At 44.9% G+C, this 27,184-nt stretch overlaps 1 protein-coding gene across 2 annotated transcripts in view; it reads right to left on the reverse strand.

The window, feature by feature from the left end:
* MICU2 (mitochondrial calcium uptake 2) overlaps nt 1–27,184 on the reverse strand; it is a 535,492-nt gene that overhangs the window by 231,160 nt on the left and 277,148 nt on the right. For both annotated transcript variants that reach the window (XM_063951667.1, XM_063951666.1), the window contains exon 2: nt 22,526–22,670. In XM_063951667.1, the coding sequence (XP_063807737.1) occupies nt 22,526–22,670 (145 nt within the window). The remainder of the gene's footprint in view (nt 1–22,525; nt 22,671–27,184) is intronic.

The following is a 27,184-nucleotide window of genomic DNA, read 5'->3' on the forward strand; positions in this document are numbered from 1 at the left end:
TTTGTGTCGGCCACTAGGGTCGCTAATCTTACTCACACAGCTACCTCATTGCGCCTCTTTTTTTCTTTGCGTCATGTGCTGTTTGGGGAGGGTTTTTTGGAAGGGACATCCTGCGTGACACTGCAGTGCCACTCCTAGATGGGCCCGGTGTTTGTGTCGGCCACTAGGGTCGCTAATCTTACTCACACAGCTACCTCATTGCGCCTCTTTTTTTCTTTGCGTCATGTGCTGTTTGGGGAGGGTTTTTTGGAAGGGACATCCTGCGTGACACTGCAGTGCTACTCCTAGATGGGCCCGGTGTTTGTGTCGGCCACTAGGGTCGCTTATCTTACTCACACAGCGACCTCGGTGCAAATTTTAGGACTAAAAATAATATTGTGAGGTGTGAGGTATTCAGAATAGACTGAAAATGAGTGTAAATTATGGTTTTTGAGGTTAATAATACTTTGGGATCAAAATGACCCCCAAATTCTATGATTTAAGCTGTTTTTTAGTGTTTTTTGAAAAAAACACCCGAATCCAAAACACACCCGAATCCGACAAAAAAAATTCGGTGAGGTTTTGCCAAAACGCGTTCGAACCCAAAACACGGCCGCGGAACCGAACCCAAAACCAAAACACAAAACCCGAAAAATTTCAGGCGCTCATCTCTAGTGCACACCCATAGTCAAAGTTCTTTTTAGGTGCCCTATCTCCTGCGGAGCCCGTCTATACCCCCATTGTCCTTACGGAGTCCCCAGCATCCTCTAGGATGTAAGAGAAATTAACTTACTCAATTTTGGAATAAGGCTGTAACATAACAAAATGTGGAAAAAGTGAAGCGCTGTGAATACTTTCTGGATGCACTGTATAACTGTCTGTGGCTTCCTGCGGCCTCCGTTCCCTAACACACCATGACACTGCACCTGCCCTGTGCAGCTCCGTGTTCATTATGAGACATGCGTCCAGCTGGAGAGGAGTATCGGGAACATCAGTAAGTATGATGGGAGGGGGAGGGCGGCTGAGGAGATCCGGCATACACTTGGTCCGTTGAGGGCAGAAAACCAGGAATAGGGGTTAGTATGATGGGAGGGAAGGGTAGGGGACGGCTGAGGCGACCTGGCACATGCCTGGTCCAGTTGGTAGTACATTATAAAGGCATCAGATGTATAGCCAAGTTTTAACAAATAAATATGCTTTCTTGTTCTGGTGGCTACAAAGATTATAAAATTTCAAGATAAAAAAAAATAAGATTTTACTTACCGATAAATCTATTTCTCGTAGTCCGTAGTGGATGCTGGGGACTCCGTCAGGACCATGGGGAATAGCGGCTCCGCAGGAGACAGGGCACAAAAGCAAGCTTTTAGGATCACATGGTGTGTACTGGCTCCTCCCCCTATGACCCTCCTCCAAGCCTCAGTTAGGTACTGTGCCCGGACGAGCGTACACAATAAGGAAGGATCTTGAATCCCGGGTAAGACTCATACCAGCCACACCAATCACACCGTACAACTTGTGATCTGAACCCAGTTAACAGTATGATAACAATGAAGTAGCCTCTAAAAAAGATGGCTCACAACAATAATAACCCGATTTTTGTAACAATAACTATGTACAAGTAATGCAGACAATCCGCACTTGGGATGGGCGCCCAGCATCCACTACGGACTACGAGAAATAGATTTATCGGTAAGTAAAATCTTATTTTCTCTAACGTCCTAGTGGATGCTGGGGACTCCGTCAGGACCATGGGGATTATACCAAAGCTCCCAAACGGGCGGGAGAGTGCGGATGACTCTGCAGCACCGAATGAGAGAACTCCAGGTCCTCCTCAGCCAGGGTATCAAATTTGTAGAATTTTACAAACGTGTTCCCCCCTGACCACGTAACTGCTCGGCAAAATTTTAAAGCCGAGACCCCCTCGGGCATCCGCCCAAGATGAGCCCACCTTCCTTGTGGAATGGGCACTTACAGATTTTGGCTGTGGCAGGCCTGCCACAGAATGTGCAAGCTGAATTGTACTACAAATCCAACAAGCAATAGTCTGCTTAGAAGCAGGAGCACCCAGCTTTTTGGGTGCATACAATATAAACAGCAAGTCAGAATTTCTGACTCCAGCCGTCCTGGAAATATATATATATATATATATCTATATATCTATATATTTTTAGGGCCCCGACAACGTCTAGCAACTTGGAGTCCTCCAAGTCCCTAGTAGCCGCAGGCGCCACAATATGTTGTTTCAGGTGAAACGCTGACACCACCTTAGGAAGAAACTGGGGACGAGTCCGCAGTTCTGCCTTGTCCGACTGGAAAAACAAATATGGGCTTTTTTAAGACAAAGCCCCCAATTCTGACAATCGTCTGGCCGAGGCCAGGGCCACAACATGGTCACTTTCCATGTGAGATATTTCAAATCCACAGATTTGAGCGGTTCAAACCAATATGATTTTAGGAATCCCAACACTACGTTGAGATCCCACGGTGCCACTGGAGGCACACAAGGGGCTGTATATGCAATACTCCCTTGACAAACGTCTGGACTTCAGGAATTGAAGCCAATTTTTTCTGGAAGAAAATCTACAGGGCCGAAACTTGAACCTTAATGGACCCCAATTTGAGGCTCATAGACACTCCTGTTTTCAGGAAGTGCAGAAATCGACCTAGTCGAAATTTTTTCGTGGGGCCTTCCTGGCCTCACCCACGCAATATATTTTCACCACATGTGGTGATAACGTTGTACGGTCACCTCCTTCCTGGCTTTGACCAGGGTAGGTATGACTTCTTCCGGAATGCCTTTTCCCTTAGGATCCGGCGTTCAACCGCCATGCCGTCAAACGCAGTCGCGGTAAGTCTTGGAACAGACAAGGTCCCTGCTGGAGCAGGTCCTTTCTTAGAGGCAGATGCCACGGTTCCTCTTGGAACAGACATGGTTCTTGCTGAAAGCAAATCCCATCTTAGCTCCCGAGGCCATTAGTCCTCTGTGAGCATCTCTTGAAGTTCCGGGTACCAAGCCCCTCTTGGCCAATCCGGAGCCACGAGCATAGTTCTTACTCCTCTACGTCTTATAATTCTCAATACCTTGGTTATGAGAAACAGAGGAGGGAACACATACACCGACTGTTACACCCACGGTGTTACCAGGACGTCCACAGCTATCGCCTGAAGGTCTCGTGACCTGGCGCAATACCTGTCACGTTTTTTGTTCGGGCGGGACGCCATCATGTCCACCTTTGGTCTTTCCCAACGGTTCACAATCATGCGGAAAACTTCCCGATGAAGTTCCCACTCTCCCGGGTGGAGGTCGTGCCTGCTGAGGAAGTCTGCTTCCCAGTCATCCACTCCCGGAATGAACACTGCTGACAGTGCTAACACATGATTTTCCGCCTAGCGAAAAATCCTTGCAGTTTTGACCACTGCCCTCCTGCTTCTTGTGCCGCCCTTTCTGTTTACGTGGGCGACTGCCGTGATGTTATCCCACTGGATCAATACCGGCTGACCTTGAAGCAGAGGCCTTGCTAAACTTAGAGCATTATAAATTTGCTCTTAGCTCCAGTATATTTATGTGGAGAGAATTCTCCAGACTTGATCACACTCCCTGGAAATTTTTTCCCTGTGTGACTGCTCCCCAGCCTCTCAGGCTGGCCTCCGTGGTTACCAGCATCCAATCCTGAATGCCGAATCTGCGGCCCTCTAGAAGATGAGCACTCTGTAATCACCACAGGAGAGACACCCTTGTCCTTGGATATAGGGTTATCCGCTGATGCATCTGAAGATGCGATCCGGACCATTTGTCCAGCAGATCCCACTGAAGAGTTCTTGTGTGAAATCTGCCGAATGGAAGCGCTTCGTAATAAGCCACCATTTTTACCAGGACTCTTGTGCAATGATGCACTGACACTTTTCCTGGTTTTAGGAGGATCCCGATTAGCTCGGATAACTCCCTGGCTTTCTCCTCTGGGAGAAACACCTTTTCCTGGACTGTGTCCAGAATCATCCCTAGGACCAGCAGACGTGTCGTCGGAACAACTGCGGTTATGGAATATTTAGAATCCACCCGTGCTGTCGTAGAACTACTTGAGATAGTGCTACTCCGACCTCCAACTGTTCTCTGGACCTTGTTCTTATCAGGAGGTCGTCCATTCTCTTTGACGACGAATCCTCATTTCGGTCATTACCTTGGTAAGGACCCGGGGTGCCTTGGACAATCCAACGGCATCGTCTGAAACTGATAGTGACAGTTCTGTACCACGAACCTGAGGTACCCTTGGTGAGAAAAGCAAATTTTTGGGACATGGAGGTAAGCATCCCTGATGTCCCGGGACACTATATAGTCCCCTTGTTTGCTATCACTGCTTTGAGTGACTCCATCTGAATTTGAACCTTTGTAAGTGTTCAAAAAAAATTTTTGATTTAGAATCGGTCTCACCTAGCCTTCTGGCTTCAGTACCACCATATAGTGTGGAACAATACCCCTTTCCTTGTTGTAGGAGGGGTATTTTTATTATCACCTGCTGGGAATACAGCTTGTGAATTATTTTCAATACTGCCTCCCTGTCGGAGGGAGACATTGGTACAGCAGACTACAGGAACCTGCGAGGGGGGAAACGCCTCGACATTCCAATCTGTACCCCTTGGATACTACTTGTAGGATCCAGGGGTCCTGTACGGTCCCAGCGTCATGCTGAGAACTTAGTAGAAGCGGCGAAGGGCTTCTATTCCTGGGAATGGGCTGCCTGCTGCAGTCTTCTTCCCTTTTCTCTATCCCTGGGCAGATATGACTCTTATAGGGACGAAAAGACTGAGGCTGAAAAGACGGTGTCTTTTTCTGCAGAGATGTGACTTAGGGTAAATAACGGTGGATTTTCCAGCAGTTGCCGTGGCCACCAGGTCCCATGGACCGACCCCAAATAACTCCTCCCCTTTATACGGCAATACATCTTTGTGCCGTTTGGAATCTGCATCACCTGACCACTGTCGTGTCCATAAACATCTTCTTGCAGATATGGACATCGCATTTACTCTTGATGCCAGAGTGCAATATCCCTCTGCGCATCTCGCATATATAGAAATGCATCCTTTAAATGCTCTATAGTCAATAAAATACTGTCCCTGTCAAGGGTATCAATATTTTTAGTCAGGGAATCCGACCAAGCCACCTCAGGTCTGCACATCCAGGCTGAGGCGATCGCTGGTCACAGTATAACACCAGCATGTGTGTGTATACTTTTTAGGATATTTTTCAGCCTCCTATTAGCTGGCTCCTTAAGTACGGTCCTATCTGTAGATGGTACCGCCACTTGTTCTGATAAGCGTGTGAGCGCCTTATCCACCCTGAGGGGTGTTTCCCAACGCGCCTTAACTTCTGGCGGGAAAAGGTATACCGCCAATAATTTTCTATCGGGGGAAACCCACGCATCATCACACACTTCATATAATTTATCTGATTCAGGAAAAACTACAGGTAGTTTTTTCACCTCACACATAATACCCTTTTTTGTGGTACTTGGAGTATCAGAAATATGTAACACCTCCTTCATTGCCCTTAACGTGTGGCCCTAAAGGAAAATACGTTTGTTTCTTCACCGTCGACACTGAAATCAGTGTCCTTGTCTGGGTCTGTGTCGACCGACTGAGGTAAATGGGCATTTTACAGCCCCTGACAGTGTTTGAGACGCCTGGACAGATACTAATTTGTTCGCCGGCCCTCTCATGTCGTCAACCGGCTTACAGCGTGTTGACATTATCACGTAATTCCATAAATAAGCCATCCATTCCGGTGTCGACTCCCTAGAGAGTGACATCACCATTACAGGCAATTTGCTCCGCCTCCTCACCAACATTTACCTCATACATGTCGACACACACGTACCGACATACAGCACACACATAGGGAATGCTCTGATAGAGGACAGGACCCACTAGCCCTTTGGGGAGACAGAGGGAGAGTTTGCCAGCACACACCAAAACGCTATAATTATCCAGGGACAACCTTTATATAAGTGTTCCTCCCTTATAGCATTTTAATATATGTACATATCGCCAAATCAGTGCCCCCCCTCTCTGTTTTAACCCTGTTTCTGTAGTGCAGTGCAGGGGAGAGCCTGGGAGCCTTCCCACCAGCATTTCTGTGAGGGAAAATGGCGCTGTGTGCTGAGGAGAATAGGCCCCGCCCCCTTTTCGGCGGGCTTCTTCTCCGGAGTTTTTGATATCTGGCAGGGGTTAAATACATCCATATAGCCTCAAGAGCTATATGTGATGTATTTTTCGCCATACAGGTATTATACATTGCTGCCCAGGGCGCCCCCCCCCAGCGCCCTGCACCCTCCGTGACTGCTGTGAGAAGTGTGCTGACAACAATGGCGCACAGCTGCAGTGCTGTGCGCTACCTGATGAAGACTGAAAGTCTTCTGCCGCCTGGTTCCGGACCTCTTCATCTTCAGCATCTGCAAGGGGGGTCGGCGGCGCGGCTCCGGGACGAACCCCAGGGCGAGCCCTGTGTTCCGACTCCCTCTGGAGCTAATGGTGTCCAGTAGCCTAAGAATCCAATCCATCCTGCACGCAGGTGAGTTGAAAATCTCTCCCCTAAGTCCCTCGATGCAGTGAGCCTGTTGCCAGCAGGACTCACTGAAAATAAAGAACCTAAAAACTTTTTCTAAGTAACTCTTTAAGAGAGCCACCTAGATTGCACCCTACTCGGACGGGCACAAAAACCTAACTGAGGCTTGGAGGAGGGTCATAGGGGGAGGAGCCAGTACACACCATGTGATCCTAAAAGCTTGCTTTTGTGCCCTGTCTCCTGCGGAGCCGCTATTCCCCATGGTCCTGACGGAGTCCCCAGCATCCACTAGGACGTTAGAGAAAAACACATTACTAGACATGCAGCTCGTCAGATTAGAACAGTGTGTCCTTCGTACTCAGAGCTCAAGTCCTGTAAGACATCACTCACAGTGAAGGGGATATACAGAGGAACACATTGTAAGATTGGTGCAGCTTAATTATCAGGACACCTCATACCATACAACTAACTTGTTATCAGCAAGTTTGTTCCTTGGTTAACTGCGGATTTCCTTACTTTTTTCTTCTAAGATTAATCAGGTATCCAGAAATCAACAGGAAAAGTGAAAGTCAACACATCGATAAGAAAAAATATTTTATCAAGTACATATTTGGAACGCCACGGGTCTCGCTTCTAGTAAACAGTAATGTGGCATAGAGAAACATGTTTTTTCCCATTTTCCTTTTTAAACAAAGAAGGCCAAAGCAGATTAAGGGTAATTAGGGAAACACTACATGATGTATTTTCTCTTTCTTTCTTTTTTAAGTGAACAAAAAAAAATATTACGAGTTATGTCATAATTATATAAGAAGTAGTGTGATTACATGTATAACAAGCTGTAAAAGATCTTTGTCAGCATCTGATGTCACTAGCCAAAGAGGATATCTTTCACTACAGCAATCATGTTGTGACATACCTCGTCTATAACCAAGAGTGACTGGAAGACCTGGAAGTCTACTACATAGTTCTCAAATTCGGGCCTCAGGACCTCAAAAGGTACATGTCAAATGTGAAATAAAATAGATCCACCTGTGGATCATGTAAAATGCGCCAGTGAGTAATGAATACACCTGTGCACTTTTTGGGTGACCTGGAAAACGTGAACTGTTTGAGGTCCTGAGGATAGAGTTTGAGAAAATCTGGTCTATGCTATGTACTGTACAGAGAAACCTGGACGGCAATCTCATATTTTTATATTGGAGAAACAGTACTTTAACTAATAACAGTCTTACAGTTCAAAACAGAGTTTGAATTATCACATCAATATTTTGCAAGCAACAGTCAAGCATCAGGTCCCTTACCTACAGAACTGAACAGAGCTTATAGTATGCATTTTACAATCATGGGCATGCAGACGACCGTTCTAGTTTAGATAACCTCTGTGCCCCGGCCTCCCACATAATCCTTTTATCACAAATATAAAACATCTAAAAATATGCAAAGGCAAAAGGAAATTACAGACCAATGAATAATAACTGAATATCATCTAAGTTCTGCTGCAGAACTGAGTAACATCAACCATCATTGCTGTCTCCATAACTGGCCCTCCTTTGGTAATCTCATCTGCCTTCTTGGTGACAGCATATAGGCCTTCACTCTGTTCCCAGTAGTGAGCATGACCGCAACAAAAAATACAGCTACTCCAAGATGGCAGCTAATCACAAGAGCCCCCAATTAGCACAAAAGCTTTTTGTTTATTGTGGGAATTTAGGAGCTTGGCATCAATAATCAACAATTTACAAGACACTGGCATTAAGGATGGAGGTACTAGGTGATCTTACTAAGGTACTAACTGTGTGGTCCTCGCCAAGTAGACACTTAGCCAGATAAATAGATTTGAACTTAACTGTAGTATGTGGGCAGGATAACTGGACAAGGTAAAAGAGGACGTAAATAGAGCTGTATGAAAAAGAAACAGAGCAAGAATAGTGACTCGGGTAACATATTCCACAGATGATTTGAAATACTTGGGCTTGATGCATTACAGTGAGACTACACCTCAGAGAGGAAGGGAATTCAAATACCAGCAATGGAGAAGAGCAGACCGCATCAATCTACATCACAAGTTTTGCTTTGCACCCCGTAGGAGGGTAATACCAATCTGAATAATGGACAATTCAAATGTTTGAAAAGTCGATTGGGTATCTGTTTTTTCCTGTCTGTTAGATAGGAAAAAACAGACACCCAACTGACTTTTCAAACAATTGAATACCCCCCAGTATGTCACACTGTGTCTGCCAGCATTGCACATCTCTGCATTTGCAATAGTGCCGACACTGCAAGTTTTCCTTGTAACTCTACGGGATGTCAGCATTACCATAGTGCTACTGTATAATTTACATTTAATTATTACATTAAGTACATTTTAACTCTGTTCCCCTTCTATATCCACACACCGCTGCATTTTTATTTTCCATTGGTCAAAACTGTGCTGTAGCTCATTATCTCTCAGCTGTCTCAACAGCTCCATCATTTTTTTCTTTACCTCAGTAACTGATGCAAAATGGCTTCCCTTGAGTACAGAATTGAAAATAGGGAAAAAAAGTCACACGGTGCTAGGTCTGGCAAGTTTGGAAAGTGTTCTAGTGCTGCAGGCGGTTTTTCTGCAAAAAAACAAGTCACACAGAGAGCTGTGTGGGCTGGTGCATTGTCCTGATTAAACCATTTTTCCACAACTCTGACCTCTTTCTTCTGATTCTTTCCAGCAAATTTAATAGAACATTCATGTAGTAGTGCAGAATCTTTGGTAATCTCAAAGAATACAACATGGCTTCAAATTTGAATTTGCTTTGACGAGCTTACTTAATTCTTGGTGATAATAGTCTCAGGATCGTACTGGAAGATCCAAGTTTCATCACAGGTAATAACTATCTAAAAAATGCAAAGCTGCTTGAAATTGTTCCAAAATGTTTGGACAAATTCACTTTTCTTTCTGTTGAAAATCCTTGGAACCATCTTAGCACAAACGTTTGTCATGTTGCTGCAAAATTTGCCTACCAGTTTCTGTGTCGATGCTTACCATTTCTGTTTTTATTTGGATGTTGACAGTCAATTCAGTTTTCTCAATTTGTTCCACATTTTCATTTATCACAAAATCTTTTATGCTGCTCAAACACATGTGCAGGTGACATACATTGTGCCCTTCAAGCCATGGTTATTATATTGAAAGATTCGTTGGCCGTTTGTTAAATTCAACACGTTCTACTTTTGAACTAAGTATTTTTACGACGAATGGGAAAACCACAACTTCATCGAACGTTGTGTGATTGCAAATTATCTGTACGATAGGAAGAAAAGTATCTGTGCGAGACGGGTGAAACTTACAAAACCATTTTGGGATAGCCCAAGGTCAATGTTCCCCCACTCCCTTTTAACTCACACCGTATGGGTTATTTTTTACATGTACAGTCTCAACATCATAAAGAAAAATCTGTTATTTAATTATATTTTTAATTAAATCTGCCTCATTGAGCAGCACAGTATAACTTGCAGTGTCGGGGCTACTGCGATTATATGCTGCATGCATATCATCACACATCGTACTGGAGGGAGAATCAGGCACTAGAAGGATGTTTAGGGGTACGGAGAACGGTCAAATGATCGGTCAAGAACGCTGGACGTTCAGTGGTCTGACCCGGAAGTGCTGGTAACATGACCGCTAGGACTCCGGAAGTTGCCGCTGTAGCCGGCAGGAGAAGGTAAGTTACCACTGGCCCACCAACACGAAATGTCAACACTCCAACATGTCGACATTATGTCATTGTCTATAATGTCTCTATGCTGACATCTCGTATCGAACCCGCATGTAACATCTACATGAAGAAATATATACATATAAATTTTGGATCTATTATTTCTACCAGATGTCTAAGTTTTATTATTCCTTACATCATAAACGACGTAATCATTCTGGGATTTTATTTTTTTGTACAAGTAATGTGAAAAACATTTCAAGTACAATGCATGCAGAAATAAAAACAAATTATATGTGTAAGGAATGTCATTGTGGAATTTCCTTAAATTAAAGCCAAGATTTTAACTTCGTGAGGAGATTACAGAACAAAGAAATGGAAAATTATGTTTATAGAATTAACGAGCGTTTAATGCTCTGAAGACTACAAATAGTCTCAATATGCAGGTGAAACAATGGACTGGTAATGGGTATGCAGAAACACTGGAGAGATAGCATCTGTATATCAAATAAGCCCCAGTAACATCAGCATTCTCCAACATTCTGCCCAATACTGCTCAGTATTATTACGGAACTGCTGGTCTTGACATCCTTTATTTATGCAGTACTAACCATTTCAGCAACTCTTGTATAGTGCTACTTAAAGAGAAAGAAATCAAACTGGGTATAAGAAGACCATCTGTACACTGATAACATAATACTGTATATCAATACGAATTAGTGACATGTACATTATCATAAAGCAGATTAAAGGGGTCAGTAGGGATGATGGAAGATTGCATATTCCATCACAATGTACAGTGCAAAAAAATGGTAGGCTTACACTGTGCATTTCCCTGCACATCCCTATGGGACTGGGGGGTAAAGTGCACGATCTAGGAGCGATGTACGGTCTTGTCACTGGGACTTAAACTCAATTACGATGACTCTTTGCACATACCTGTACATTGCCATAAGTTTTTCATGAAAAAAACAAAAACAACTTTCTATTGATTAGGCAAGTGATGGTGACCAGTCCAGGGCTGATGAAAAGCTACAGCCTGGAGAGCTGTCCGTGTAATAAGTTTGAAAACCACTAAGGTTGACAATGCTGGCTAACTGACTAAGGACTTTTTCTCCAAACTAAGGGGTTTCAAACACGTTTCATGCAATTTAAATGCATTGTAATTAAAGGAAAAATAAAAAACTTTGATAAAAATTTCTAATAGAGGTTTACAGAGAAGCATACGTCCCAACTGTCCCGATTTTCGTGGGACTGTCCTGTTTCTTTGGGACTGTCCTTCTGTCCCAAGGGGGGTGTTGGGAGGCTCCTGTAGTCACTGCTCTGCTAGCGGTGAATGGACACTGCGTGCATGCGCACAGCGGCTATTCAGTGGAGACAGAGGGATAGGGGGCATGCCAGCAGCTCACAGACCATGGGCATGCACCCTCAGTGATTAAAACCGGTGCGTGGTTCGCGATCGTGGGGTCTCCCGTGCAGCCACGCCCCTTTCCCACAGGCTACTCCCCCTTTTTGGGGCGGGCGGGCGCGCAGGTGTCCCTCTTCATGGGACACTAATATTGGGAGGTATGGAAAAGTCTGTATTATCATCAGGCTCTCTGCTGTCACAGTCTCATGAAAATTGCTTCAGCCTGCTATGACCATATTCACTGTGTCAGCAACATGTTCAGCTTAACTACTGAACTGTTATAAAAGTGGTTATTACCAACAGGCCACCTCTTCCCATAGTAATAACACTAGTTGCTAGTAAAGTGTTTGTCTGCATTCTCGGTGCTACGTCGCACTTCACCATGTGTAGGAGATAAGTACATGTGCTGCCCAGCCTAACTAAAGTTTCAGCTATTGCTGAATAGTGATTTAATATTTGTTTTTCCTGCAATTCTTTTTACTTTAGGAAAAAAAAATATCAGAACTACAGTACATAACACAACAGCTTGCATTACAATGTACTCATGTGTACAGTATTTTAATACTATCTGTAATGACCAGCATAGACTGGTTTTTGTTTATACCTGGTTTGTCTCTGTCTCCTCCCCCCACCCACCCTTCTTCACCTTCTCCTACGATCACTCTAAAACCGCCACCTCACTCTCTCCATGTCATCACTGACACTGGTGGGTGGAGTCAGAGTTCAGACCAACTGTCATTACATTCCAAGGTGATGAGGACATTCTTTTTATCAGCAGACATTTTCATTATATAGATTCGCAATAAAATAAAACAAACTAATGTACATTCTTCAATAAGGTATTCAGTTATAAAATAAAGATAAAAAGGAGGATATTGCATAGCTTAAACCTACAATCCAAAAATCAGAAAAATAAATCCTCATTACCAAAATCTTTCTCTGCAGTCGGTTAGGAACTCCACTAAAATAAATGTAATGAGGTGTTTTCAGTGTGTTGAAATATACTATTGACGTTTAAAAGTCATATAGCTTTTTTTCTATTCAAATTACAGATAAACCTGTAAAGCTGATGAAACCAACCCTGCACCCCCCCCCCCCCCTGTTCCCAGGATGCACTGCACCGCCTCCTCTATAACCCCGCCTCCAGGCTCTGGAGCTCAGTTTTGTTAGCCAGTCCAATTCAGTAGCAGGTAAGAGAGACGGTAGATGTTAGTCACATAGAACCACATTCTCACGACAGGAGAAAGGACTAGCGACTAATGCCATACAAACCCAAAGAAGCTAAGTGCGTCAGGGTGGGCGCCCTGTGGAATCCAGTGTACCTCGCAGAAAGAGATTTAACAATGGTAAGTCTACTATAAATCTCCTTTTCTGCAGCGGGGTACACTGGTATTCCACAGGGAATAACATCGGGGATGTCCTAAAGCAATTCCTCTTGTGAGGGGACGTACTGTAGCGGGCACAGGAACCCGGCGTCTAAAGGAAGCATCCTGGGAGGTGGAAGTATCAAAGGCATAGAACCTAATGAACGTGTTCACTGAGGACCACGTAGCCGCCTTGCACAATTGTTCTGCAGATGCGCCCCAGCGGGCCGCCCACGAAGGTCCAACAGACCAAGTAGAATGGGCCTTGATAGCACCAGGAGCTGGGGGCCCAGCCTGCACATAAGCTTGTGCAATCACCATTCTAATCCATCTGGCCAAGGATTGCTTATTCACAGGCCAGCCACGTTTGTGAAAACCAAAAAGTACAAAAAGGGAATCTGACCTCCTGATAGAGGTAGTCCTTTCCACATAAATATGGAGAACCCGTACCACATCCAAAGATCGCTTTATGGAGGACAAACCAGAAGAGATGAAGGCCGGAACCAAAATCTCCTGGTTAAGGTGAAAAGATGATACCACCTTAGGCAAATAATCAGGGCGAGTTCAAAGAACAGCCCGGTCTGGTGAAAAATCAGAAAGGCGCTTTGTCCTGTCGTCCACCCTAAGTCCAACATCCTCCTAGCAGAGGCAAAAGCCAACAGAAAAAACGGCCTTAAGCGTAAGGCATTTAGGGTCAACAGACTCAAGAGGTTCAAATGGAGACTAGGGCATTCAGAACAATAGACAGATCCCATGGAGCCACAGGAGGGACATAAGGAGGCTGAATCCGTAAAACACTCTGAGTGAAAGTGTGAACATCAGGAAGAGACCATTTTTCTCTGAAATCACACTGACAAGGCAGATATATGGACCTTGTGGGAGGCCAGACGAAGGCCCAGGTCTATGCCTTGTTGTAGAAAAGCCAAAAGTCTGGAAGTTCTGAAAGTATATGCATCATAATTCTTAGCAGCACACCATGTGAAGTAAGAATTCCAGACCCTGTAATAAATCCGAGCCGAAGCTGGTTTACGGGCTTTCAACAGTTTGAATGACCGCCTCAGAGAATCCTTTTAGTGTCAGGAGTGATGCTTCAAGAGCCACGCCATCAAAGCCAGTCTGGCCAGGTAGACACAAGTGACCTGGACGAGGAGGTCTGGGCGTTGAGGAAGAAGAAGAGGACGCTCTATTGAGAGACACTGCAGGTCTGACAACCAATGCCGTCTTGGCCACGCTGGAGCGACTAGAAGTAGTCTTCCTTCTTCTTGCTTGAACTACCGTATTACCCTGGGCAGGAGTGACACTGGAGGGAACACATATGGCAGCCGAAAGTTCCATGGAATTGCCAGTGCATCCATGAACGCTGCTTGAGGATCCCTTGTGATTGTGTCGAGACGCCATCAGGACTACATCTGGTAGGACCCATTAGTCCACTAGGAGTTGAAAGACTTCTGGATGAAGAATCCACTCTCAGGCGTGTACATCCTGACAACTGAGGAAGTCCACTTCCCAGCTGAGGATTCCCGCAATGAACACTGCCGATATCGCTGGCAGATGGCGTTCCGCCCATTGAAGGATTTTTCACACTTCCATCAGTGCTATGCAGCTTCGAGTGCCACCTTGATAATTTATGTACGCCACAGTGGTAGCGTTGTCTGATTGTACTTGAACAGGCCTTTTCTGTACCAGAGGCAGGGCAAGTGTCAATGCATTGAACACTGCCCGCAGTTCCAGAATGTTTATCGGGAGGAGAGATTCCTCCTTGGTCCATCAGCCCTGGAGTGAGTGTTGCTCCAACACCGCGTCCCAACCCCGCAGACTGGCATCCGCTGTCAGCAGGATGCAGTTGGAGATTCAGAAGGGATAGCCCCTGCTTAACTGTCGGTCCTGTAGTCACCAGCTCAGTGACCGACGTACCTCCGGATTTAAGAAAATAATTTGAGATCTGATCCGATGGGGCAGACCGTCCCACCTGGCAAGCATTAACCTCTGCAGAGGGCGCAAATGAAATTGAGCATACTCTACCATGTCGAAAGCAGACACCATGAGGCCTAATACTTGTATCCCCAAGTGTATCGACACTCTCGAGTGAGAGAGGAAGTATGTGATCTTGTCCTGAAGTTTCAGGACCTTCTCCGGAGACAGAAACAGTCTTTGGCTGTGTGTCCAGTAGTACCCCCAGCTCCGAGCAGGGACCAGCGAGGACTTCTTCCAATTGATGAGCTACCCGTGGGCTTGTAGGAATTGGACCGACATCTCCAGCTGACGGGGGGAGGTCATCTTGGGAGTTCACCAGAATCAGCAAGTCGTCCAGATACGGCAGGATCCTGATTCCCTGACGACGGAGGAAAGCCGTCATCACGGCCATGAACTTGGTAAAAATCTGAGGTGCCGTGGCCAGTCCAAATGGCAGTGCCTGGAGTTGAAAATGAAGGTTGCCAATAGCAAACTGCAGATTTTGCTGATGCGAAATGCAAATAGGTATGTGCAGGTAAGCATCTTGTATGTCCAGGTATACAATATAGTCCTCGGGTTCCATGGCCAGCACAATAGAGTGCAGGGTTTCCATACTGAATTTGGACACTCTCACAAATTTGTTCAATGATTTGAAGTTGAGGATAGGCCGGAAAGATCCATTTGGTTTCGGAACTAGAAACAGGGTTGAATAGTATCCCCTGCCTCTCTGGGACAGAGGTACCGGCACTATCACTCCTGTTTCCAGGAGGGATTGCACAACCAGGTGTAGAGCTTGCGCTTTCAATGGATCCGAAGAGATAACCGTCGAACAGAACTGGCGAGGGAGAGGTCTCTTGAAAGAGATTGTGTACCCGTGAGAGACAACTTCCTGCACCCAGGCATCTAAAGTGGTCTTTAACCAGACCTGGGCGAACTGCAGAAGTCGGTCTCCCACCCTGGAGTCCCCAAGGGGGAGGCCAGCCCCGTCATGCAGCAGGCTTTTCTTGTTTCCAAGCAGGCTGACGGGCGGCCCAAAATTGTTTAGATTTGGGCTTAGTGGTTTTGGAAGTACGAGCCTGTCTCGGGTACGCCTGACCTTTTGCTTAACCTGGAGGTCGATAGGAACGAAAAGTGGTACTCTTAGCCTTCGGAGCAGAAGGATTAGTACTTGGGAGAAACGCAGTCTTGGCCGTCGTCAAGTCAGTCACAATCTTGTTTAGATCCTCCCCAAATAGTATGTCTCCCTTAAAAGGGAGCACCTCCAAGGTCCTTTTGGAGTTCAGGTCCACTTTCCAGGACCTCAACCACAGAATCCGGTGAGCCAGGATAGACATAGTAGACGCCTTGGAATCCATGACCACTGCATCAGAGGCCGCCTCCTGAATATAGTGAGAGGCTGTGGTAATATACAACAGATATTGTGTGGCAGTGTCAGAAAAATCCTGAGGTAGCTCATCCTCAATTGCCTGAACCAATGCTTCAATTCCTTTTGCCGCCCAAGAGGCAGCCATAGTGGGTCTATGTACAGCACCAGTAAGAGTGTAAATAGACTTCAGGCATCCCTCCACACGCTTATCCGTTGATTCCTTCAGTGAAGTGACTGTGGTGACAGGGAGAGTAGATGACACCACAAGACGGGCGACATGAGAGTCCACCGATGGTGGAGTTTCCACACTTGTTACTCAACTCTGCAGGGATAGGATAATGAGCTAGCATCTTTGTAGACAGGGAAAACTTCTTTCCTGGAGATGACCAGGATTCCTGATGGATGTCAATTAGAAGGTCAGAATGTGGTAAAACCACTTTAGCAACCTTCTGACGTTTGAACTCATCAGGTTTCTTAGATGTAGTAGGGGGCTCAACGTCATCATCAGTTTGGAGAATCAGCTTGATAGCCTCCACCAGGTTAGGAACATCAACCTGTGTTGTAGATTCCTCATCAGAAGCAACTGTATCAGTGTCTGACGGATCAGTATATTCCCCATCCTCATCGGAATTATCCGAAATTAGTGGATTGTGAGGACGAAATGGCCCGCTTAGATGTCCCCTTGGCCCCAGAGGGACGTGAGGTGGACCTTTGTCTAACCAAAGATTGATTTAATTGTTGTAACTGGGTAGACAGAGCATCCGCCCATGGCGGATTAACTACAGGGACAATATGTAGCTGTACTGGCACAGGAGGTCCCACAGGGGGCGTAAGACATGTTACAAGCGTAGACAGCATATTTGAAAACGCTGCCCAAGCTGGGTCCTGAGGGGCCACAGGTGCCGCAGGCGGAATGGGAGATGTATGACACCCAGCGCCTGAACCAGCAGCTAACGCTTCCCCTACTGGTAAATCCGTAGCAACAGCACTGTATGATGCAAGAGCGTCCGCGGATGTCCCGCCCTGTGTAGCAGACATTATATATGGGATGTAGCCATAGGGCATACATCCCATATAGCCAGACAAACACAACACAAGCAAACAATCCCCTGTGATATGTGACAGCACAAACAGAGGATTTAAGCAGTGTGGGGTGACTGAAGAACACAGTGAGAAATACAAAACAGTATACCCTGTGTAGCACTATATATTATATGAGACCCTGACGCACCTAGCCCCCAGGGTACAGAATATCGTGATAGCAAAATGTGTGATACTGTACACAAGAATGGAATCCACACAGCAGCTACAGGCACACTCAGTCACAGGTACAATGCAGGAATTATTACAGATAAACAATAAAACTGCACTGGACTAGTAAATTACATATAGAAATGTATGTATACAGATAAAAGAATGCACTGTAAACACTGGATGTATATCACAGAATACTTGTACTAAATATTCAGATAGCAGTACACTTGTTCTTAACTAACACAGTCTAAAATGCAGCTGGGTAGACAAAGAATCCGCCCAGGGCGGATTTACCACAGGGACAATATGTGACTGCAATGGCACAGGAGGTCCCATAGGGGGCGCAAGGAGTGTCAAAAGCATATTGAGCATAGCTAAGAACGCCGCCCAGGGTGGCTCCTGATTGGCTGCAGGAGCTGCGGGCTGACTGGGAGATTTATGGCACATATTACACAGACCATCATGCAAAACTTTCCCAACAGGCAAATCCTTGGCACATGCGCTGCATGAGGCAGGAGTGTCTGCGGTTTTCCCGCCCCTGTGTGTCAGACATATTAGTGAATGTAACCGCAGAGCGTATGAGTACGATACAGCCAGACAGAGTACACTACCTGCGAATAAATCCCCTAGTTACGTGACAGTGCACTAAGTACACAACACCAGCGTCTTATTCCGGTACTATGTGACTGCGTACACAGTACACAACACCAGCGAATAAATCTGGCAGTATGTGACTGAGGGGTAGATTTATTAAGTTCGGTGAAGTGATATATTGGAAGGTGATAAAGGACCAGCCAGTCAGCTCCTAACTGTCATTTTTCAAACCCAGCCTGTGATAAGGTAGTTAGGATCTGATTGGCTGGTCCTTTATCACCTTCCACTTTATCACTTCACCGAGCTTAATAAATCTGCCCCTGTGTACACAATAAAATACACCTGTGCAGCACTACATATGAGACCCTGACGCGCCTAGTCCTATAGCGTATAGAATGCAGTGATAGATACAGCTGTGATACACTGAAACAAAATCCACACAGCTGATACAGGCACACACAGTCACAGTGACAATGCAGATAATTATTTTAGTCAGACAATAAAACTGCACTGGACTAGTATATACAGTTGTGCTCATAAGTTTACATACCCTAGCAGAATTTGTGATTTTCTGGCCGTTTGTCAGAGAATATGAATGATAAATCACAAACTTTTCTTTCACTCATGGTTAGTGGTTGGGTGAAGACATTTATTGTCAAACAACTGTGTTCACTCTTTTTAAATCATAATGACAACAGAAACTACCCAAATGACCCTGATCAAAAGTTTACATACCCTGGAGATTTTGGCCTGATAACATGCACACAAGTTGACACAAACGGGTTTGAATGGCTACTAAAGGTAACCATCCTCATCTGTGATCTGTTTGCTTGTAATCAGTGTGTGTGTATAAAAGGTCAGTGAGTTTCTGGACTCCTGAAAGACCCTTGCATCTTTCATCCAGTGCTGCACTGACGTGTCTGGATTCTGAGTCATGGGGAAAGCAATAGAATTGTCAAAGGATCAGCGGGAAAAGGTAATTGAACTGTATAAAACAGGAAAGGGATATAAAAAGATATCCAAGCAACTGAGAATGCCAATCAGCAGTGTTCAAACTCTGATTAAGAAGTGGAAAATTAGGGATTCTGTGGAAACCAAATCACAGTCAGGTAGACCAACAAAAATTCCAGTCACAACTGCCAGGAAAATTGTTCGGGATGCAAAGAAAAATCCACAAATAACTTCAGCTGAAATTGAGGACTCTCTGAAAAAAAGTGGTGTGGTTGTTTCAAGATGCACAATAAGGAGGCATTTGAAGAAAAATGGGCTGCATGGTCGAGTCGACAGAAGAAAGCCATTACTACGCAAATGCCACAAAGCATCCGCTTACAATACTCCAAACAGCACAGAGACAAAGCCTCAAAACTTCTGGAACAAAGTCATTTGGAGTGATGAGACCAAAATTTAACTTTTTGGCCATAACCATAAATGTTACATTTGGAGAGGAGTCAACAAGGCCTATGATGAAAGGTACACCATTCCTACTGTGAAACACGGAGGTGGATCGCTGATGTTTTGGGGATGTGTGAGCTATAAAGGCACTGGAAACTTGGTCAAAATTGATGGCAAGATGAATGCTGCATGTTATCAGAAAATACTGGAGAAAAATTGCACTCATCAGCCCGGAAGCTGCGCATGGGACGTACTTGGACGTTCCAACATGACAATGATCCAAAACTCAAGGCCAAGTCGACCTGTCATTGGCTACAGCAGAATAAAGTGAAGGTTCTGGAGTGGCCATCTCAGTCTCCTGACCTCAATATCATTGAGCCACTCTGGGGAGATCTCAAACGTGCAGTACATGCAAGACAGCCCAAGAATATACAGGAACTGGAGGCTTTTTGCCAAGAAGAATGGGCAGCTTTACCATCTGAGAAAATAAAGAGACTCATCCACAACTATCACAAAAGACTTCAAGCTGTCATTGATGTTAAAGGGGGCAATACACGGTATTAAGAACTGGGGTATGTAAACTTTCGATCAGGGTCATTTGGGTAGTTTCTGTTGTCATTATGATTTAAAAAGAGTAAACACAGTTGTTTGACAATAAATGGCTTCACACAACCACTAACCATGAGTGAAAGAAAAGTTTGTGAGTTATCATTCATATTCTCTGACAAATGGCCAGAAAATCACAAATTCTGCTAGGGTATGTAAACTTATGAGCACAACTGTATATATATATATATAAATAAATAAATATTATATATATATATATATATATATATATATATAAACAATGCACAGTCTGAGACCGGATGTATATATCAGAATACTCGTACAATATATTCTGGTAGTGGTAAACTTGTTCTTAACTAACACTGTCTAAAATTACATGTAGAATACTTAAGTGTCTGTAAATGCACAGCGCTGATGATACAGGCGGCTTTACAGAGGAGACAGTGCCCAGCAGTCCCGGAGATCAGCCCAGCTATGTAATAGCGCCAAAATCTCTGTCAGGGAGTGAGGGAGCGAGAACTGCAGCTCCAGGGCAGGAACACCAGCAGTAGATGGCGCCCGAAGCTGGGAGAGGGGCTACAGGTCAGCGCCTTATCCCCTCTGCTGGACTTCATAACCGGATACTGTGGAGCCTGTTATAAATGGATTTTAGTAAAACCGACCTGTGCTCCTTTCCCTGGTGGATATAGAGGGGTCCCTGTGCGGCACAGTGTCCATGCAAGCGGCGCGGTCCGTCTCCTAGGACCACGACCAGATCGTGATTTACCGGCGGGTCTCACCAGGGGGACCATCTTACCTCCTTCCTTTAGTGCAGCCACGCGATCCTGGAGAGTGGCAGCGGTGGTGTGCCTGAAAACCGGTGCGTCTCCGCTGCAAGTATCCGGGAACCCGGCCGCGGGAGTATGCAGCGCCGCTGAGGGAGGTGATGGAGCCGCAGCACAGCATGTCATAAAGACATAGAAAGTGCTGCGGCCCTTGAAGTCTTCTAAAAAGCTCTTTTCAGGGCTGCCTAGCGCAGCCCCACCTGTCAGTGACCTGCACTGCAGGCACCAATTTACAAACTGAGCTCCAGTACCTGGAGGCGGAGCTATAGAGGAGGCAGTGCAGTGCATCCTGGGAACAGTCAAAGCTTTAGCCTGTTGGTGCCTCGGATCAAGATCCAACTCTACACCCCGATGTTATTCCCTGTGGAATACCAGTGTACCCCGCTGCAGAAAATAAGTTCCATACATGCATATAATTTACAAGGAAGCTTAATAATTTCCCTGAGGATTATTAAAAGAAGACTTCACTTCACTGTAGTTACATTTATATCACGTTCTGCCCTGTTGGATCGTCATCATTTCTTCTGAGTAGTGGCAGTGCTAAGTGTTGCTCCATTGCCACCTATACCCTTTTCCCAATGGAATGAGAAAGACTCGTGTTGTGCTGACAGCTCGTGTTCTGAGCTGCTTTTATAACTCCCTGAAGCTGTGCTCAAACACACTCCCAATGTGACCACCCTTTACAGTTTATCTAGATTAAGGAATGCGTGATTTTGTGACGAGCATAACATGTTACAGGTAAAGACGCAGAGGAAAATCCAGGTAGGAATACAATAATGTGCTTTCTTCATGCTAGAATTCTTCTTATTTACAGAGAAGACCCAAAACTAAGTAAGCAGATGTGATCACAAGTAGAGATTATGTTTACACTGTGTACTGTATTGCTCTCATCATTAAAGGGTAACTATTTTAACAATTTGTACATTTTAGGGTGTACATGGCAGTAGTAATAGCAATAGCTAATATTCATTCATGACTCCATGCTCCCACAACAAAACCTTCTATAAATTCAGCGAGAGATGATAAAAGGCTACTAGAGGGTACTAGATGAGGACATGATGGCATCCTTCTACAGGCACAAGTTATATAACGCTGTTACTCACTGGCAAACGGAATTAATATACTGATGGTTCAAATGAGAAATGTTTCACAAAGCAGGAAGCCTGTCCCACTCCTCTTTCTCCTTCCTGCTTGTATAATGTGAAGGGTTCTCCTGGGCTTTACAATCTCTATTGTATAGCGAGACTAGTTCTGCAGCATCTGCTGATATAATGCATTGGCCCTACTGTTGGAATACTGTATGCCTGAAACTTGTGATAGACTATTCCACGCTGGTCATTGGGTCATTGTTACATATGGTATGCTATGTTAGTATGCGCAACCGCTGAAAACGAAACATGCCTGGCTCGCCAGCTGTCCTTACAGAATTACATGCTTTTAGCTTGTGGCGCTGTCTCCTACCTTTCTGGAAGAATGGTTTAGGTCTGAAGTTTAAACATTCCAACAAATTAAACGAAAAACACCCAGCAATTGTCCCCATATACCAAATAATTGACTGTGTAATGTGACTTACGATGCACCTGCTCGAACATGACAGAGAAGAGGAAGTCACGTGGGGTCATGTAATACTCTCCATCATAATCCAGGGAGGCAAACTGTATGAAACGCTGCTTCCGGAGCGACTGCTTCTCCCGCGCCTCATCAACAACCTCCTCATTCTGCAACACAATGAATGAGAGAAATTAAATATACAGTAACATGACATCAGGAAAGGTAATCACAGTTGGAGCAAACAATGAAAGGTAAAAATATTACAACATTGTCAGCGACGGAACATCGCAGGCAAAGGAATACCATAAAAAGGTAAAAACAAAGCTGTAAACACATCATAAATCTAAATGTTTCCAACAAATAGAGAGTACTAAATAAAAGGAACCAGCCTTTGCTGGTAAATAGACCTTTAATACAAACAGCTTCAAAGCCCTAGTTAAAATAATACAGGATCTAGCTCAAACAAACCAAATCCGATGCTTAGGGGACAATATATCAGACCTTCTAAACAGGTCAAGTGGAGAGGTCACCCATATCAACCAATCAGTATCCAGCTATCATTTATCAAGTGCAGTCTATAAAATGATAAGTGGAGCTAATTGGTTGCAACTGGCAACTTCTCCACTAGAAGTCCCCTTTAGAAGTTTTGATAAATCAAACAGTTTGGCACACACTAAAGGTGTGAAAACACGGTGAGATTTCTCCTTTCGATTTTGACTATATAGTCAAAATCGCAAGGAAAGTTAGTGGAAATCTCAAGATGTTAGGCAGCTTGTGATACCGCTTCGATCTCGATGCGCACTCCCGCAGGGTCGGTATCGCAAGGCTAGATAGACTATGCAGGCAAGTCAATCTTGATTATCTAGTACAAAGTATAGTCAAAATTGGCACTTAGTCAAAATCGTACATAGACAAAATGGAAAGTACAGAAAGTCAAAATCGCTGCTTCTGGTCTCTGGGAGAGTTCAAGGAAAATAGTATAGTCAAAATCGGTCATAGCAAGGATCTCACTGTGTGTATGCACCTTTAGACATGTAGCAGAACGATAGGCCTAGCACTATTAAAATCAGAGAGCACTAGAAGTTACAAATATCAAACACAGATTCACCCCTATATTTAGGACTCGTTCCCACAAACCCTCTGGGAATGTTAAAGAAAAAGCACCTTAAACTTATTTCAGGAATGTGTTTTTATAAATACAATCAACTGCAAGCGTTAATAGAAATAGGGCATGCTATATTCCTAGATTTCAGGTAGCCTGTTACATTTAATGGTGATGCAATGGTAGTAATGCATTATTATTTCTCCTACATCTATTGTGCCGTTACAAACATGTGACAAACATCTTAGAAGATACAGACAAACTCTCAGGGTGATGAGATTAGAGCCCACAGCAAAGATCATATTTAAAATGTTACAAACAGTACTGTATACACAGAATAAAGACCATTTTCGGAAAAAAATAATAATAATAATAATATTTGTTTGGATGACAGAAATGTTAGAATGTAAAAGAAATCCATATACTGTAAATCAAAGAGGTATTTCAGCAGGGTTGGCTGGTTTAAACAAAGAGAAAAAAAAAACACTTAAAAAAAGCCTATAAGGGAACCCTCCCGGTATTTCATATTCATGTTGCTTGTGGTCTTCATTTGAGTGAGCTGACCAATGCAGTAAATTCACACACAAACAGAGAAATATGGAGAGTGGTCCAGATCAGAGAAGTACTATCTGCCTAGAATCAGCTAATAACACCACAAACAGGTGTAGTATGGTATGCCGGCGGCCGGGCTCCCTTGCGGCGCTATTTTATTCTCCCTCCAGGGGGATCATGGACCCCCACGAGGAAGAAAAAGTGTCGGTATGCCGGCTGTCGGGATTCCGGCGCCGGTATACTGTGGGCCGGGATCCCGACAGTCGGCATACTGAAGACCACCCCCACAAACTCTTCCCCTAATAATCCTATAGAATAGGATAAAACCACAACTAATGAGCCCTACACACTGGCAGATAATACAGAAAGATATGAACGATTTCGTTCATTAATGAACGAGATACCGTTCATATCTTTCAGTGTGGAGGCACCAGCGATGAACGATGCGTGGCCCCGCACTCGTTCATCGCTGGTGCCCTATCGCTTGTGCATGCAGACCAATATGGACGAGATCGTCCATATTTGCCTGCACTGCTATGGAGCCAGGTGCCGGGGAAAGTGAAGAAACTTCACTCCCCCCATTACTGCCCCCCCTGCCGCCGGGTCGCCCGTCTGCCGTATCCGCAGTCTAGCTCGGCGGCGGATCTATCAGTGTGTAGGGCCCATAAGTCTTATTTTCAATGTCATCTGTCTCTGGGAGGAATTCAATTAATATCGCCGCGCAATCTCCTGTCTAAAGTGATGGGAGGTCGCAGGCGCAATATTCAATTGATGTTATTTATCGCATCGATCGCGCCCATTAGTGTTGGGTTTAGCGTAAAGCAGCTAAACCCAACATAAATAATGGGCGCGATCGCGTAAAGTGCCATTTGGGCACCCAAACGGGTCACTTTTCATAAATCGCCCTCTGTAACAACCAGAAAATGACCACACACCAGTCACTACAAACAAATGACCTTTTTGATTCTGAACATGCCATTGAAAATTCCAGTTTTGTTAAACTAGGTTTCTTTCCAAAAATATATGATCAGTTAAACATCATTAACAGAAAGAACTTTTCTAATAAATTGTAAAACCATGCCTACTATCTGTACAACATTTAGCTGAATAGTTCAATTGAGAGAGGAATTTGTTATGTGCCACAAACTTCTGCTTCAGCTTCACAGGATTGTCACTGCATTGTCCTGTTGTGGGTACATTCCTAATATAAACCATGTACACGTTCTTGGCACGAAATTCTCCCTGGCATGTGCAGTCACTCATTTCCACAAATGTCTCCCGCCACAACAGCAACATTTCCCATAAACACAAATACTATGTGCTGCTGTGACGAGTCCAATAAACCTATTGGCTACAGATTATACTGTCCCCGCCCACTTGAAAGCTCTCAGGCAATTAGGGGAAAAGGAGATTTATGGTAAGAACTTACCTTTGTTAAATCTTTCTGCGAGGTACACTGGATTCCACAGGGATAACATCGGGATATAGAGTTGGATCTTGATATGAGGCACCAACAGGCTAAAAGCTTTGACTGTTCCCAGGATGCATAGCACCGCCTCCTCTACATCCCCACCTCCAGGCACTGGAGCTCAGTTTTGTTAACCAGTCCAATGCAGTAGCAGGTAAAAGAGACGACAACAGTTAGTAGCCACATACACTACAATCTCACAACAGGAGAAGGTACCAGCGGCTAATGCCATACAAACCCAAAGAAGCCAAGTGCGTCAGGGTGGGCGCCCTATGGAATCCAGTGTACCTCGCAGAAAGAGATTTAACAAAGGTAAGTTCTTACTATAAATCTCCTTTTCTGCAGCGGGGTACACTGGGATTCCACAGGGATAGCATCGGGGATGTCCTAAAGCAGTTCCTCATGGGAGGGGACGCACTGTAGCGGGCACAAGAACCTGGCAGCAAAGGAAGCATCCTGGGAGGTGGAAGTATCGAAGGCATAGAACCTTATGTACATGTTCACTAAGGACCACGTAGCCGCCTTGCACAATTGTTCAAGGGTCGCACCACGGCAGGCCGCCCAAGAAGGTCCAACAGACCGAGTAGAATGGGCTTTGATAGTAGCAGGAGCTGGAAGGCCAGCCTGTACATAAGCATGTGCAATCACCATTCTAATTCATCTGGCCAAGGTCTGCTTATTAGCAGGCCAGCCACATTTGTGAAAACCAAAAAGAGCAAAGAGAATCAGATCTCCTAAGCCAAGCTGTTCTCTTCACCTAAATACGGAGAGCCCCGTACCACGTCCAAAGACCACTCTTTGGAGGATAAACCTGGAGAGGTAAAGGCCGGAACCACAATCTCTTGTTTAAGGTGGAAAGATGACACCACCTTAGGCAGATAACCAGGACGAGTTCTAAGAACCACCCGGTCATGGTGAAAAATCAGAAAGGGTGACCAACAGGATCCCAAGTCTGAAACCCATCTAGCAGAGGCAATAGCCAGCAGAAACAAGACCTTAAGAGTAAGCCATTTAAGGTCCACAGACTCAAGAGGTTCAAACGGAGACTCTTGTAAGGCATCCAGAACAACCAACAAATCCCAAGGAGCCACAAGAGGGATATAGGAAGGTTGAATCCATAAAACACCCTGAGTGAATGTATGAACATCAGGCAGAGTCGCAATCTTTCTCTGAAACCATATCGACAAGGCAGAAATATGAACCTGGAGGGAGGTCAGACGAAGGCCTAAGTCCAGGCCTTGTTGCAGGAAAGCCGAAAGTTTGGCAGTACTGAACTTGTATGCATCATAATTGTTAGACGCACACCAGGCAAAGTAAGAATTTCAGACCCTATGATAAATCCGAGCAGAAGCCGGTTTACGGGCCTTCAACATAGTCTGAAATACCGCCTCAGAAAAACCTTTGGCTCTCAGTACGGAAGCTTCAAGAGCCACGCCGTCAAATCCAGCCGGGCCAAACCCTGGTAGACACAAGGGCCCTGAACAAGGAGGTCTGGGCGCTGCGGAAGTAGAAGAGGACGCTCTATCTAGAGACCCTGCAGGCCTGAGAACCAATGCCGT

This window comes from Pseudophryne corroboree, chromosome 2, assembly GCF_028390025.1.
Source record: "Pseudophryne corroboree isolate aPseCor3 chromosome 2, aPseCor3.hap2, whole genome shotgun sequence".
Lineage (NCBI taxonomy): Eukaryota > Metazoa > Chordata > Amphibia > Anura > Myobatrachidae > Pseudophryne > Pseudophryne corroboree.